This window comes from Pogona vitticeps, chromosome 2 (genome assembly GCF_051106095.1).
Source record: "Pogona vitticeps strain Pit_001003342236 chromosome 2, PviZW2.1, whole genome shotgun sequence".
NCBI lineage: Eukaryota > Metazoa > Chordata > Lepidosauria > Squamata > Agamidae > Pogona > Pogona vitticeps.
Genome location: NC_135784.1, coordinates 90,911,267 through 90,928,560, shown reverse-complemented (window position 1 = coordinate 90,928,560; position 17,294 = coordinate 90,911,267). Strand labels below are relative to the sequence as shown.

Below are 17,294 nucleotides of genomic sequence, written 5' to 3'. Positions count from 1 at the left end.
CCAAAAGTGGGCAACAACATTTCATGGGAAAAGGCAGGGCTATGCAGATACTTAACAGTACATGAAAGTTCACATTTATCACATCAGCTTCCTCATCGATTTATCAGTAGGAAACAGTACAGATGAGAAAAAGAAATCATTATGACAATCAACTCCCCTTCCTTCCTTAACACTGAGGGTACTAGAATCAAGCACCCCTGAAAGCCCCAAGATAGAATATGGAGAATTGGAGAGGCATCTCTTCCCCACTACCACTTCAGTCCAAAACTGCAGATGAAAAACATTTCTGACAGCAATAAAGGAAAGAAGAGGATCTCCCTCCAAAAAATCAATTAAAAAAGCCGACTGGAAAAGCAAGGAATTTAAGTAATGCAAATGTAGAAGAACCACAGCGAGATGCTGAACTCTCTCAGCAACAGCAAACAAGTTACTAAGCAGTTAGAGAGCAGCCACTTAGTTTCCAGGCACTTTTAAAGATTCAAATCCCCCTCCACAACTTTCCAAGATGTTACTGACATTGTAACTGGCAGCTGACAGTTGCGAGAGCTGCAAAGTTAATTGCTGAATTATCAAAGCATAATCACATTGCATACAATGCTGTAAGCCACCCAGAGACCTTCGGGTAGTGTAGGCGGCATATAAGTTAAATAAATAAATAAATGATAAGATGGAAGTACTGTGAAGCAGGAAAGATGAGATTCCAGTACCCTCTCTTTGGAACCCTGAAACTATCAGATTTCAGAGAGACTGTCAAAAAAGAATCCAAAACCTAGAAAAGTGCCTCTTTCATCCTCCGGCCCCCCAAATTCAGCTGAACTTCAAAGTCTCATCTCTGCTCAAGATCATGCACTAACTTCAGTCAACAATATTCCTGCTGCAATATTGCAATAGCAGCCCAGTTGGGCACACCACAAAAATAAAAAAAAACCTGTTCAGTGATTAGAACTCCATATGGCAGCTAGGCCAGAGCTTTAGCTCCGAATACTAACAGAGCAATAGTTACAAATTGCCCTGCATTAGTATTGATGCAACAGCCTATGGTTTTAGCACTACAAGAGGGCCCCGTATCCACTGGGGATTGGTTCCAAGCCACCCTGTGGATACTAAAAATTGTAGATAATGAACTAGAGAGAGTGAGCATGGTAAAAAGGAAAAAAAAAATAGAATTTTCACATAATTACCAGAAGAGGGCACTAGAGGGTGCCAGAGACCATGCTATGTATTCTTCACTAACAAGTGTTCAAAGGACAGTGTCTTCCTCTAGCCATCAGTTCTGGTAATGTGAAAATATTTTTTTTTCTGGACTTTTTCTTTTAATATATTTAGACCGTGGATAAGGGAGTCCTACTGTATTTAGTGCTGATTGTACTGCTGAAGATTTTTGAGGTGCCCATGGAAAGTTAACACCTGAATATTTGAACCTTCTAATTACCCATTTACTCAGGTAGATGATTAGCAAATACTGTACCATAAACTTTGTTTTGTTAAAATTATCAGTAATTTTTTATTACAGTACTCCATTAGAGCCAAATAAGGGTCAGGACAACCTTAGTAAATCACAAAAGAACTGCAACACCTCTCCTAAATTTCCTGTTATACTGAATGGTGACTTGGTTTTGAGTGGTTAAAACAAAAACAGTTCACCTCACAGGAGAATGCTGGACACATTTTGCCTCCTCCTTTCACAGATGGGGAGGAAAGTACTAAATATAAGGCTCGTGCAGTGCCATTTGTGTTATGACAAATCAACTCTGTTGATGTGGGCCATTACTGTACTGCAAGATTTTCACAGGAATGAGTTTTCATGAAGTAACAAAAAATGTCTACAGTGGCTGTTCAACATCCACTCTTAATTTGTTGCAGGCCTTTGTAAAACCAATGATTAATACATTTCACTTTTACAATATACATTTTATTGATCACTGACAACTCCCCACTTCTCAAAGGGTGGGATGGGTGGCCACTACATTTTAATCTACATAAAAGAAGAATTTCCCCATATACTTTTTCTTCAACAGAGGAAAGATAGCACTGAAAAACATCTCTTATCTTGTTTTCAGTGACGATTTTCCAATACTCAATCTAAATAACTGACCACCCTGACTGTATAACAGTAGCTTCCTGCTCATCCATCTAGAATGAAACATACTTCAAATTAAGCAGTCTTTCACATGAAGTGAAAAAAACCCACTGGAGATTCATGTGAAGAATTTCTTGCAAGCATCTCTGCATATATGTGTTCCTCCATATTTCTTAAGCAGGTCTAATGCTTGCTGCTGCAATTCTGGAATCACGACTACAGAGCACTGGCCACTCATAAGAATCACAATAAGGCAACATTCCAACACATCAGGGAAACGGGATGCCTGTGGAGAAATGAATATTTTTTGTGAAGCAGAATAAGCCATTGTTAATTCTGAGGACAAGAATAAATGAAATTAGGACTACTGCTCTGTAATTTTGATTTTGATAAGATCAACTGACCTTTTTGGTAACCAAGCTGCCAAACCTAGGTGGAAAGCCTGCTCATGAGCCACATCTGCTGGATGGGTTTCAAACCTACCGTATTTTTTGCTCCATAAGACGTACTCCCCCCCCCCCAAAATAGTGGAGGAGAAAGTATGTGCATCTTATGGAACAAATACAGTAAAAAAGGGGTTCAGCCACCACCACCCAGAAGCCCCCCACTGCCATGCTGTGAGGCCTCTGAACTAGCACCAGAGACTGGTTGCTGTTTGGACCTCACCATTCTGCACTGCTGGCTTTCCAGGATCTGCTTCCTGGAGCCCACCTGGAAAACCAACAAGGCCAACAGGCCTATGGCAGCAGGCAGTGAAAAAAGCCAAGGACCAAAGGGGAAAGAGTAATTCTAGAAAAACCAGGGGAAACCACAAACACAGTCCCCCCACTTAGGCAGTTGATTTCCCCATATTTGGGGAAATCACAGGGGTCAACACATCCGAAGTGCAATAGATGAGCCTCACCCTGGGAAAACCATTTTGATGATCATGGTATCTCCCCTGCCAGGTATGAGTTGGAATGGCCTCTGAACCTCCTGCCCCTTTCTGTGCCCTGTCCCCCAAAGGCATGGTGACCCCCCGGCTGCAACTCCTGATCAGAACAGGGCTGCACAGCCCCAGTCCCGAAAGAGGCCAGGAGAGCTATTCAGTGTTTTGGGGTGCCCCACAGGACCCCCATCAGCGGCTGGATGTTCCTCCCACAATCCTCCAGTGCGCAGATATTAGCATACCTAATATGCGGGGAAGGCAGGGAAAGCGGGGAAATTCAAACTTTCAGTTAGTAAAGAGGCTGCTTGTCTGCTTCCTTGCTAGTCCAAGCAGTTAGAGAGCTGGGAGAGAGACCTGGGACTGCCTGGTATTGTCGTTTTAAAATGTAAAATTTAGTTTAAAATCTGTTTATTTGGGGTTAGTGCTTGGGTGAAAGGTGCTCTGTTTGAGTTGAAACCTGCTTGTGTAGAAACGTGCATACTTGCTTTAAAAGCTGCCTAGGAAGTGTTCAGACCAGCGCCGATCAGCTGTTAGGTGGGGAGAGGGGAGGGGGCAGGAGCAGGAGCGGAGAAGAGCACAAAATGGCTGCCGGCTGCCTGCAAAAAATACGGTATCTGCTCAAAGGTTTTCTGCATGAGATACACTTACTCTCTCTTCTATAAAGGAGTATAACCTCAAGTTGGAAAAATGTTATATTAAAATAATTTAACTTAAGTCACTTTCTAAACTTAAGATTGTGCTCCCTTAAGGAGAGTGAGTGCACTGCTCACTACAAGCCAACTGTCTGACCAATGCAAAATCAATGGAGGTCAACAGCAGGTGCTAATGGGAATGTGTACTCCCTGCAATTACCCTTCTTGTTCTCACACCAAAAGATACCATGCCTCAGCAATCAGACTTGCAACTAAGCCTGTTTACTCCATAATGACCAATCAGAAAGCAAATCTTTTGACATGTATGACAAACATGTTTAACTGGGAAAGTACCTCTGAAAAATGTGATAAAATTAATCTCTTCTGCATCAAGTAATCCACAGGCTCCTACTCCTCAGACTGACCTCAAGCTAAGAAACTGCATTTGAAACATAATTATTCTGAACAGTTTTAAATCTTACCGTTATACTCTCAGGGAACTCTGCTAGTTTTTTATTTGCTTCTGAGAGTTGCTTTGTCAGTTCTGGCAGAGAGATTTGTTCATTTACTTGTTCTTCACTGTAAAAAAGAAATTTCCAAAGATACATTAAAACAAATATTCCATGTCTTCAACTTGGCAATTAACTATTCTAGAGAGGGTGAAAATAAGTTATATTCAGAACAAAGCGCCGTCATAAGGTACACCGTAAGTTAAACATGTTTGTGTCAGTATGCATTTTGAAAAGGAATTATCTGTAATTATTAACGTGTAATTTAACTAAAGAAGCAATCCAGACAACAAGAAAAAGAAAAGAAAAAAGAAAAAAAGAGAGATACATTTGAAGCCAGAAATTTCGATCGCCTGCATTTTTAAAGGGATTTCTAGCAGCATTAATTTTTAAGGACAACTGCCACAGTATTATGAATAGCAACAAAAGAGCTTGGGTTCATGGTTAGTGAGCATTAACTTCCATACAGCAGACAAGGGTAGACTGCAGAGAGGTAGGTTCAAATACCACAAATAAGCATGACTCACTCACTAGGTGACCATTTTCTAGTTACTTTCACAGCCCTTGACCATGTCCACACATGAAATTAAAATATAGACCAATCTTGGCTGGAGCTGGGCTATTTTGATTTCTTCCCACTGCTTCCAAAATTAAGGAAATTGTGGTGGTTGTAGGTTTTTCAGGCTGTTTGCCCATGTTCTGGTTTTAATTCCTAACGTTTTACCAGTCTCAGTGGCTGGCATCTTCAGAGGACAGAACTCTTAAATCTGGATAATCGAAATCTCCCATCCCTACTACATCGTGTCTCTTTGAAAACCCTGCAATTTGTTTTTCAAAACAAATAAATATTAAGTTTACTTGTAAATAATGGCCAAAATCCTGTTGCTTAGGAAATCACTCTATATTAGGCCTATTTAATCAATGTGGATTTGGTGAGTCACTTCCTTTCTAAGTTCTATGGATTCAAATAGGCCTACTATAACTGGGAATTACTTTAGCATAGTAAGACACAGTTGGAGTAGGCCCATTTAAATCAATGGAACATATGGAGAGGCAAGTTACCACATCCCCACTGATTCAATGGGCCTACTCTAGTGTGATTTACTATGCTAAGCAACAGGATTTTGGCCATTGTATAATGTATTTACTCCATTAGTTATGTAGTACAAGCAGTTTCAATGGGAAATTCCATTTAAATCACTGAGCTGAACAGACCTTTCTCTTAACAATTCCAATTGTATTAATTTAAAAGCAATTCACCGATTCCTACCCTATGGGAGGCCCAATATAGTACATACTTTCAATTTATTTTACTTAGTCCATTCTTCAGAGTGCAAACTACAATTTTCTTGTCTATAAATAAAATTACAGCACCCAAAGAAACTTTCCACGGCCAAGGCTCCAAAATGCAGGAGCAATGTAAGAAAATGTCTATTGTTTAAAACAAACAAACAACAACATAGCCAGTCCCACACTGGCTTGATGCCAAACTCACTGTGGCTTACAGATGCTATAGCTGTCATGGGAAATTTTTAAATTTTTCTGGAAGATCAAGTATTTCTGTTTCACTACCCCAAATTAAAGTCAGAAATTTGACCTAGCTGCATTGGATGCAGCTAGGTCAAAGTTACCTCTGAACTTTACGAAGATGAATGAAATGTACATACGCCTGTCACCACCTGCACACAAGACTTCGTAAGTCTTACCTCTGTTTCTGGCTTGCTGGAGAATCAGCCTCCAAATCCTGCCTGCTGGTGGCATTTTGGTGGAAACTGTTTTTCTGATGCTGGCGGATCATTTCAGCCAAACTCTGTTGAACAGCAGAGATATCCCGCTGTATACTCTGGACTGCAGCATGTTCTTCTGACAGTAGCACTTGACAGTCCTTCAGTTTCACTCGTCTTTCTACTAATAAGCTTGAGTGGGCTGGTGACTCCCTGCCTGAGAGAATGCCATTTGAATCACCCTTGAAAGGGGTGTCTTCAGCCTTAGCTTCAGCCGCAGCTGCCATTTCTTCATCCAAAAAGGCTTCTCTCATATTGCTTTGGTCAAGAGTGGGCTGCTTGGCGGGCCCCTGTTGCTCCGAAGCAAGAGAAGCCACAGGCATGTTCCACCACAGATTATATAGCTGCCCATAAGCCACAAATGCCTCCAAACTCTGGAAGGCTGCCATACTCTTTAAGTTTGCCTTGTCCAGTTTATCTCTCAGATGACTGCAGCCTGTCAAGAAAACATACAATGTTGGAAACATTGTGCACGCCAGTGCCCCTCTCAAATCAACATTCTGCATCCAGAAAGCTGTCACAGAGAAGTAAATCCTTGCAGAGAGTTGCCTAGTTATGGATTACTTTGCCTCACTGGAGACTGAAAAACTGCCTCATCCCAAGGTTTTGGTTTTACTGGATCTTTATTCTCCTGATTTTCACTCCACCTGCAACAGGAAATGAATTCTGTTCTAACAGTTCACGAGATGACGAGCAAAACAGGTCAAATTACTGTGAATTGATTTTAAGTGGAAGAGCAGCCAGAACAATGAATGAAAATGCTAGTATGTGAAATGCAGCCTTTTGCCTCTGGAGCCACTGCATGGGGTCTACCCCTCTGACTGTTCCAGTATTTATACTATGTGCCTTTTGGGAGGGATACTGAAAAATGAAAGTAGCATTAGTAGCACAGCTAAGCTTTGCGGACGGAAACTCCATCTTTGAACGTTCTTCTCATTCCTTAATATGTGTATGCCTCAGAAATAAAACAGACTCAAACATTCACCCGTGCACCTGATCAATCGGATAAAACTACTTCCTTAAATGACATCAAGCACATGGACGAGAGATGCAATCCTAGTTATCCTTATCAGGGAGTAAGCCTCACTGAACCAAGGCCGATCAGGCTTCCGAGTAAATATTTACATGATTGTACTTTGGAGTTTTCAACTCAGACCTAAGCAAACAAGAAACCGTGAGATGACCCAATCAGTCCCCAGTGGTATTTTTGGCACACCATCCCAACCAGTTTGGTTCCTTTGGTAATGCAGCTCATAGAAACAATGAAGGAAATATTCCACTATGAAGCCTGATTTTCAAACAGACATGACTTCCAGGAAATGAGAGAAAACCATTCAAAATTAAAGAAAATGGAAAAGGAAACAAACCTTCATAACTCTGAGGTATAGCTTATGTGGTTCTTTTCATTTTTAGTAAGAACCTTAGCACTGGACATTGTGTCTGTGTGTGCTGTTTTAAGGTGTCTGTATAGAACAAGACAGTTCCTTTTTAATTGGTTAAATAACCCACAGATTTGATGCTGCCTTCCAGAAAGGCAAGCAATTTTGGCATTGAAAACTAGCTGTTTGTTCAACCCTTTAGTGGTTTAATAAAGGTATTGGCTGCTCTTGAATTTGTATTGTGTAAGGACCACACAGGTTTTTCTATTTTTTATTGAGCTACCAGAAGAAAGCATCTCTACTGTCATAGACAGACTGTAGGAAGATGCCCTCTACTGCCACCTGGTGGCCTGGAAGAATAACATCTTCAATCCACTGGGTGTTCTGTTCTCAGAGGGATAGCTGAGAGAGACACTGGAAAATCACCACATATATGTTCTACCAATGACAGTGTCAACCAGCCCTTACCCCAGTAACAGAATAAGTAGAGCAGTTTTTGTCCTAATTCATGGCATTTCTCTGATAAAACCACCAGTGTCAAAAACAAGGAATGAGTTGAAAATGAAGAAAAAATAGGAGGGCAGGAGAAAAGAAACAAAAAACAAAAACAAAAAAGACAGGAGGAAAGATCAAGTAATTAGGAAAAAAGAAAAAGATATCTGGCAAATAAAAAGCAAATTAAATCAGTATCATTTTCTCTGCCCTTTGGCCTAAGAGAGGAGCAAAGTCCATTCTTGAGGCCCTCTTACACCATCTGGACAACCAAACCTTTTTCCACCTCTGAGTCTTGCATATGAAGAAGGGAGGGGAGAGACGAGGAGCCTGTTTTTGTAGCAATAGTCAGGTTGCTACAAAAGTTATCCAATATCTGACATGGAAAGAGAAGTAAAGAAGCTGTGCTAATAGATGATTATGGTAGGGTCTAGGGACCAGGGAGAAGAGTTACTTAGCAACGTTAGGCAGGGGTCTGAAGGTCTTTTAATGAGGTAAGCCATCTTTGTAAATTTGTTGTTTTCAGCTTAAATATTGTCTTTCAATATGTAAGCTGCCTTGGGTCCTTTTTAAGGAGAAAGGCAGGGCAAAAAGTAAGTAAGTAAGTGCGAGTGAGTTGGATTATCTCCAGCCTTTGGTCTATTTCCAGATTCTAGACTGAAGAGGGATGCAATGAGGGTTTACCTGCAGGAAGGAAGAGGCTGCAGATTTCTTGCATAAGGCTAAAGTTTCCAGCATCATAGCTCCTGGTCACAGCTCCAAGAAGAGCTTTCACTGCCTCCTCCCAGCATGGCATCTCAAGACTCAGAAGTGCCAGGGACAGATCATGAGAAATATGGAACAGCAGCTAGAAAAAACAAAGAAAAGCCATGAAAACACAGGTGGTTTTCTGAAGCTCAAACATCACTGGAAAATACAACAATTATAACACAAACATTCACGGCTTATAAACTGCCCTGTGTCCCAGTTTTGGAGAGAAAAGTGGGATATAAAAGAAGTAAATAAACAATCCACAGCTAGTCTTGAGGACTTGTAGCTAGTGGTCCATTGTCTACACCAGTGGTTCTTAAACTTGGGTTACTCAGGTGTTTTTGAACTGCAACTCCCAGAAATCCCAGCCAGCACAGCTGGTGGTGAAGGCTTCAGGGAGTTGCAGTCCAAAAACACTTGAGTAACCCAAGATTAAGAACCACTGGTCTACACTGTCCTTTTCAACTATGGTGGTAATAATTATACTATCGATACCACATTGGCCTCACTAGGTCCATATCTCCCCATACTGGCAACCCACAGAGCTCATAAGAACAAATTTACCTGTCTGGGATGAGTGTTGCTAGTTGCAGGAGGATACTCAATGGTTCTCAGCTGTTCAAATGCTTTCTGCAGTTCAGCCACAGTATTCACACCAAATATGCTCTTCCATACACTGAGTACTGTTTCCATGAAAGAGCCGTCTTGCTTCACTGGCCAAGTATTATAGCAAGGTATGGACAGGTTCCGGCTTTCCACCAGATTCCTTTCGTTAAGGCACTTGTGAAGTAATTCATTAAGGCAGCACACTAATCTTTGCCCCTATAAATGAAAGACATATGAGTCAATAATTCAGTAATAACAGTTTTAAGAAAAAGGGGAAAAACCCAACCGAGATTGGTGATGTATTTTTCCTGTAAATACACTTCCATTCAAAGCATTTGTACAGTTGAACGGGTAGATGTAAAATTACAAAAGCAAATTAACAGCTCAAATTAACTGATCTTTCCAATCTGTTTAATGAAGAAGAATACAAGATGGCCGGGATATTCTGGAAGCTGAAGTCCACAGAAGCAGACTTCTCTGTCTCTGTATCTTGTTAACACTTTATTTTTAACAGTCACAATGTAAACTACATTTTTGGATATTTTACAAAAATATATCAATTAAAATTTTATCTTTCCTGAGCAGGAATGGTCAGTTGGGCCTAGGAATCCCAATAAGTCTTCAGAGAAGTAAACAGTATTTCCCTCTAAACAAATATGCTTAGGATAATGCAAGTAATATATCATGGAACAGTGTAATACATGATCAGCAAATACATTTGTCTATCCACCTACTATACCAGTGATTCTTGGACTACAACTCCCAGAAATCCTGCCCAGCACAGCTAGTGGTGAAAATTTTGGTAGTTTTAGTCCAAGAACATCTGGGGACCCAAAGCTGGGAGTCACTGGTCTATACACATAATCCCTAAAGGAAGTCCCAGCTTAAGTTTCCAAGAGCTGAGCAGGAGAGTTTGGAGATTGCTCATTCACAGGGTTGCCTTAAGTTAGGGGCAACTTGATGGCATGTAACAACAACAAATGTACACATACTGACCAACAAATCCTCATGCTGCTGAAGGACCTCCTGTGCCCCCACCCAGTTCTTGGAAGACAGGAGTTCCTGGGCACATCTGAAGGAGAATGTCATTGCAAGGTCTTTCTCTCCAGCTATCAAAGCCAGTTCAGCAGCAGCTTTCAGAGAGGTGGTATCTCCTTTTTTAGAAAGCACTTTGGCGGCATCATAGGAAGAGGCAGCTCCCAAGTAACTTTTTCAAAAGAAGAAAAGAAAAGAAAAAGAACCATCAATAAAGCATTACTTTGATTGAAGAAAACTCTCAATTCACCAGCAGACATAGTTTGCTCATACAAGACTTTTGGGTATCTTAAGTCCCATTCACTTATTCTGTTGCAAGTACTAGCTTTTTACAGGAAGGCAACTTCTGCAGGCATTGTCTAACACAAGATGAGGTCATTAAATTGCTGCTGAACTTTCTCCAATTCAAGTATTCCTATTCAGTCACTACATGCATGTGTGTGCTCAGCACATGAAGAGAGGGAATGTCAAGAAGAAATCTAAGATCATATATATGCCAGACTTGGGTGAACATCATTGTGACGGACAGGCCAGAAACCACACCTGTCCATCACAATGGAACACTGATTCAGTAGCCAATGGTTGTGCAGGAGGGCGGAACCAAGGAATATAAGAAGAGAATGGAGGACAGTTATAATCAGTTAGAGTTTCGGTTGGAGAGGAGTTAGGGGTTTCAGTTAGTGATGATATAGGACAGTTAGTTAGGAGTTAGGAAAAGAGTTAGGTAGTTGGAAGAATTGTTTTGGAAAGAAACCCTTGGAAAGAAACGTATAAGAGAACTAAATGCAATGAAAACTATAAGAAATAAATACAGTAAATTGTTTTAAAGTGATTTAAACTAAATACAAAGTAACCAGCATATTTCCAAGTTAAATGAAGTTTAATGAATATCAAATACAATACCATCTATAATTTCCTTGAGTCTTAAGTATGTTAATCTGTTAATAAACGTTATATTTGACATGACTGATTCTGTGGTTCTAACTGGTAATTGAGGAAGGATTTCCTCTGGTGGCTGCGGAAGTGGAGACAAGAGAAATTGTCACGCCCAAAGGCAAATCTGTTTGTTAGGGAGAACATACAGAGGAGTTGGGTGTGTGTGTATGTGTCAATCATTCAACAGTATTAGTGAAACACCACTGTCTATCTAAAACTGGTGGCAAATTACAAAGATCAGACACGTCTTGTCTGTTTAAAACGAACTGGTGAACAACCATGCCCCCAACATAGATAGCACAGTTTTTCAAATTTCTATTGCATTCCGTGCCATTCATTGATTTTCTCCACTGTCTTACATTGCGACACAAAAGTGAGGCTTGCCCAAGGTAACCAAATTCTTCTGGGAATTCTGACTATTAGATTTACAAAGCTCATTGAATGAATAAGATTTTGGTGGCACCAATACCATTTGGCTGCGGTGGAATAATGGCCATCCTTCTCCAGCACTGCTGCCCAGTTGGTATATAGATCCTTCAGAACAGGGTCCTCAGGACGCAATCTAGCTTTGGCAATTACAATAGCTTCCCTAAGCAAATAAAAGAGAGGGGAAAATTAGAAATACTACACCACTTCAATGCATGCACTATCAATGCGCAGATATTTGTTGGAGAAGTTGATTAGCATTAAGCTACAAAAAAACCCCTTACAGATATGGAAGTTGAGAAAATGAATTTACAAAGCACATGATTTTGACACAGTTATTTACAATACACTGGTGCGTCACACAACGATGTTAATTGGTTCCAAAAAAATCAACGTTGTGTGAAACATCGTTCTGTGAAACACCATTTCCCATAGGAATGAATTGAAAACTGGTTAATCCGTTCCAATTGGAACAGATTGCCATCCTTCAGTGAAAATCCCCATAGGAAACATCGTTGAGTGAAACAATGTTTCCTATATTGGAATGTATTGAAGCCGACTCAATACATTTCAATGCCTTTGCGAAGTCCTTTTTCGCTCCTGTAAAAGTGTCTTACAATGTTTGGACACTGTTTTAAATGATTGCAATGGTTAGTCCACCTCCTGAAACCTATGCAAACTTAATTTGATGTTGTTCAGAGTCGTCCTTAATTTTTAGTGATTTTTTGAATTTTCTCTCATTGGAATGTATTGAACTTTCCGTCCAATGCATTCCATTGAGAGAAAATTCAAAAAATCACCAAAAATTAAGGACGACTCAGAACAACACCAAATTAAGTTTGCATAGGGTTCAGGAGGTGGGCTAACGATTGCAAGCATTTAAAACCTGTTCCAAACATTGTAAGACCCTTAAAAATGAGCGAAAACGGAAGAGCTTCAAAAGCACTGAAGCCGGCTTCAGTGCTTTTGAAGTCTTTTCCGATGTCCCTTTTTGCTCATTTTTAAGTGTCTTACAATGTTTGGAACAGGTTTTAAATGCTTGCAGTCATTAGCCCACCTCCTGAACCCTATGCAAACTTAATTTGGTGTTGTTCTGAGTCGTCCTTAATTTTTGGTGATTTTTTGAATTTTCTCTCATTGGAATGCATTGGACGGAAAGTTCAATACATTCCAATGAGAGAAAATTCAAAAAATCACCAAAAATTAAGGACGACTCAGAACAACACCATATTAAGTCTGCATAGGGTTCAGGAAGTGGGCTAACGATTGCAAGCATTTAAAACCTGTTCCAAACATTGTAAGACCCTTAAAAATGAGCGAAAACGGAAGAGCTTCAAAAGCACTGAAGCCGGCTTCAGTGCTTTTGAAGTCTTTTCCGATGTCCCTTTTCGCTCATTTTTAAGTGTCTTACAATGTTTGGAACAGGTTTTAAATGCTTGCAATTGTTAGCCCACCTCCTGAACCCTACGCAAACTTAATTTGGTGTTGTTCTGAGTTGTCCTTAATTTTTGGTGATTTTTTGTTTTCCCTATTTAAATGAATTGAACTGTCCATTCAATTGATTTAAATGGGGAAAATAAAAAAATCATCAAAAATTAATGAAGACTCAGAACAAAACCAAATTAAGTTTGCACATGTTTCACAAGGTGCACTATGGAATCCAAGCATTTAAAACAGGTTTCAAACATTTTAAGACACTTTTAAATGAGCAAAAAGGGACATCGTTAAGTGAAATTCCCCCATAGAGAACATCGTTAAACGATGGGGGAAATTCCTCAAAAAAACCCATCGCTGTGTGAATTCATCGTTGTATGAAGCAATCGTTGTGCGAGGCACCACTGTACTTCAAATGTACAAAAAGAGGATAAACCTCCAACCCACACCCATCACCAGGAGGGAAAAAAGATTATTCTCTGTGCTAAAACCCATTAAAACAAAAAGGTAGGCACTGACCTGAAAAAACTGTGTGATTTCAATAGCTCGACAGCTTCATACACTTTGTGGAGAGAGAGGAGATGGGAAGCAGCCTTCACGTACTGCTCTTGAAAACAAAGCTGCTTTACGAAGGCTTCTACTGTCCATGACCAGGTTTGATAACCAGCTAAATAGAAGTGAAAACATTAACAATAAATAACACATGAAAAATTGAACAGTAACTGGAAAAGACTCCATGCACAAACAAACAGAAACCACTATCATCTTACAAGATAAAAACAAAGCAAGAAAGCCTTTTAAAATCTTTACAGAAGCTCAAAAGACATCCATTTTACAAACTAGTCCAGTGATTCAAACACTGAGCCAGAGGTTTGAAGCAATCCTGACTGAACTTATCCAGAAACCTCTTGGGTAGCCAAGTTAATTAGGTCTGAGTTAAGCTTCTTTCACAGTGAAGCAGAACAGTTTCTGAATGTCAAACATACCCATTGGTGAGATGGCCACCAGCTGATCCGTCAATTCTCCCCTTTCAGCAGCTGACTGAAGCGCACCTTTCAGATCTCCTTTCCATAACATGAGCTGTTGAAACAACTCTGGGTGTCCATTTTCTAAATGGCTTTTTCCTATATGGAAGCAAAATGTGTTTCTGGTTTAATATTGCTTGCTTGCTTGCATTAATAGTTCTATATGCTGCTGATCTTCTAAACACACAGCTAAGAACACAATGGCCAGAATCCAATGGTATAAGTCTCAGTGGTGACTTGTTACCAGCTCATATGGCTGGTGTGTGGTAAGATACAAGTACCAGCTTCTTAACTAGTGGCAATTCACCTGTGGAATTTACACTATTGAACCTACGCTAGTGGGCATAAATAATAAATTCTGGCCAATATACAAACAACTAACTGTAAAGCAGTGAAAACAACAGTGCTCGAAATGCAATAAAAGAGCAGTGATGAAATTCCCTAAGAACACAATTCAACATTCTGTAAATGAAGTCTTCGTAGACTATCTCAAATTTTTATGGAACTCTTGACAATTTAGCTGAGACAGCCTCAGTGTCTAGATATTGCATCAATTTTCATACAAAGGAACAATGCCAAAAGCTGTAGTTAAGGCTCCAAAACTAACCTTCTGCTTCCAACATCTTATATAGAGCAGGCCTATCTGTGAAGAGCCCCAAATGGAAAGGATCCCTTGAAGATGATGTTGAATCTTCATTCAGATCTACCAGAAAGAAAGCAGCAAAGATTAGTCTTCTTCGTATCTCATAATTCTGATTCATACGATAGGAAAATCTTTGAATGTCTTTTCCATAATTCTTGCACTATTAGAGTTTTTTTAAAAACCTTACACAATTGCCTCTAAAATAATAATCTCTTGGGGAAAAACCAGTGCATTTAAGATCTTTATCCTGAGTGCTGCCTCTTAGATGGAAAATCTTACATACACGATTCCCACATTCAATCCATTTTCAAGTAGTTTTTCCATTCTGTCTCTGGAATGACAGTGCATTTTCACATATACTGTTTAACTTAAAACAGTAAAAATAATCAGTGAACAATGTGGACATGTCCTGTATTAAAATGCAAGGAACAGTTAGGCTTGAAGATAAAGAGGAACTTCCTGCTTTTACAGTAAGAACTTCTTACTTTTACTCCTTCTGTTAATTGCTCAAATGATGTCTGCAGTGCTTTCACTAGGTATGCCCTAATATCATGAGCACAGGGTAACAGGAAGAAAAAAAGGAGTGAGAGGGGAAACAAAAACTAAAGCTGTAGCTCAGTTGTGTCAGGAAACAAGGGACATACCTTTGATGCTACCATTGTGTTAAAAGAACAACAAAATGGGAAACAAGATCAGCCCCTTTGGACAAGTGCAACGGACAAATGATTCAGTCTCTCTCTGCTTCCTTTCCCCCCAGGTTTTAGCACTACACTGCTCTGAAGGTACACTGCACAAGCTTTCCTATGTTCATATCTCCAAAAAGACAATGAAGCAGGAATCTTATGCAAAGAAGCCCTTAAAAACCATGAACATCATCACGATACTTTTTCTCCTGCCACACAAGTCCTATGTAATTGCTTCAGAAAACCAGGGTAATATCATTTGGGATGGGGCGTGAGCATGACACTAATATGTTCAGGCTCAAACGCTTGGTGTCACAAATCAGGATGAGAAAGAAGGTCTACCAAGGCATTAAACTTTAGAAAGCCACACATTCTAAATGGACAAAAAGAAGAGTAGCTAGTAATAACAGAATGTTCTGCACTTACCTTTGGAATGTAAGAACCTAGCTATTCTCAAACAGTCCTGATGCTGCTCCTCTTTTGACCTGTGGTCCATCGATGTGCTGAGTGGTAGGATGGAGCGAGGTTTTTTCCTCTTCACAGAAGCATCTGACCCTATACAAAGAGTTGTCACAACTTCACCAAGTCATAAGATAATCTCCTATAAAAATGAATCTTCAAAACACAATGAAGATCCATATGATGGGGGGGGGGGTACCGGGAAGGAGAAAATATTCCATCTGAAGGTAGATACCACCACTTAAGTGTAGAAATATGAGAGCTTCTTACAACTGCTGAAATGTAAGAGTTGTTTATAAAACAAAAGAAAAACATGTGCTCCTAGGAAAGAGGACTAAATGCTGTCCCAGTTGCTCCTGAGTCACTACTACTTCTAAAACTAATCTGTGTCAGTTCTTACAGACTTATTTGCTTTTCTTCATTCTAATTAATGCTGTTTTATTCTATTGTACTTATATTGGCATGATTAACTTGATTCAAACTTTTGTACATTACTGAGTTTAGGGATTCTAAAAATGATTTTAGATACGTTTTTCATGGTTGTTTCTCATACTGTTAGGCATTAGATACTTTTTAATGTTTTATTCTTAAGGTGTCTTTGTGATTATTGTGTTGTTTTAATTAACTGTGAGACACCTTGCGTCCCCAGAAACAGAAAGGTGGCATATAAATAAAGTAAATTTAAAAAGAACCAAAATAAAACACATCTCAATTAAAGCAAAAGATAAAACACCATATTCTCACTCAATATGCTATACATAATAAAGACCAGATACCCACCTAGCTTTATCTGCTCTCTCCTTGTAACTGGAGTTTTGAGGATTACAGAAGGTTTTATGGTATCTGGCCCATAAGCAGGTGGTTGACATATAGCTGAATCTTTGTTAGCTACAGCGAAGAGATGAAATAGTTTTCATAATGTATAGCATAAATAGCCACATGTACACATGCCATAAACAATAAGTGAAAGACTTAACAAAAGCAGGACTTAGGTTTGTCTGCTATACTGGATCTTAAACACTGCAACAGTGCTGGTATTTAAAACTAAATTACAAATAGGTGGACTGTAAAAATGGAGAATAGACCAATCCTCATTAACTCAACTAAACAGCAACCTAAATACATTATACATAATACAGAACACATGTCCGCCAACATCTGGAAAAATCTTTGGAGAAACATTCTGCTCAGTAGTTCTCAACCTAGTAGCTCTCACAATATCTTTACACCAATAACATTAGCAAAAACCTGGGTCCCATCATAATAGAGACAAAATAGCCACTTGTTCCAAGAATATAAACAAGCATTCTGCTATTATATTTATCATTTTCAGGATATTTTAAGGACTTTAAAGAAGAAGTGTAATAGGTAATTCTGTGCAGGAAAAGCATGACAATGACACTCAGTGATGAACAAGGACTGCAGGGGATGTGAAAAATAATTGTGCTAATAATGTGCTAACAGGTCACAGGTGGGTAATCCAGGGCAGGTTG

The 17,294-nt window shown here is 39.6% G+C and overlaps 1 protein-coding gene and 1 non-coding gene across 2 annotated transcripts in view; both read right to left on the bottom strand.

Annotated features, from left to right (window-relative positions):
• Window positions 1–22: 22 nt before the first annotated feature.
• The window catches only part of GEMIN5 (gem nuclear organelle associated protein 5), a 39,904-nt gene continuing 22,632 nt past the window's right edge, over window positions 23–17,294 (bottom strand). The window contains exons 17-28 of the mRNA XM_072990020.2: window positions 16,582–16,689; window positions 15,769–15,897; window positions 14,624–14,719; window positions 13,978–14,115; window positions 13,511–13,658; window positions 11,601–11,720; window positions 10,157–10,367; window positions 9,119–9,376; window positions 8,489–8,651; window positions 5,856–6,369; window positions 4,123–4,219; window positions 23–2,366 (exon numbers count right to left, since the gene is read on the bottom strand). Of these exons, the coding sequence (XP_072846121.2) occupies window positions 2,199–2,366; window positions 4,123–4,219; window positions 5,856–6,369; window positions 8,489–8,651; window positions 9,119–9,376; window positions 10,157–10,367; window positions 11,601–11,720; window positions 13,511–13,658; window positions 13,978–14,115; window positions 14,624–14,719; window positions 15,769–15,897; window positions 16,582–16,689 (2,150 nt within the window). The 3' untranslated portion in view covers window positions 23–2,198. The remainder of the gene's footprint in view (window positions 2,367–4,122; window positions 4,220–5,855; window positions 6,370–8,488; window positions 8,652–9,118; window positions 9,377–10,156; window positions 10,368–11,600; window positions 11,721–13,510; window positions 13,659–13,977; window positions 14,116–14,623; window positions 14,720–15,768; window positions 15,898–16,581; window positions 16,690–17,294) is intronic.
• LOC140705050 (U1 spliceosomal RNA) lies at window positions 2,880–3,035 on the bottom strand. Its single transcript, XR_012084614.2, has one exon. It is a non-coding gene; the product is annotated as a U1 spliceosomal RNA (small nuclear RNA).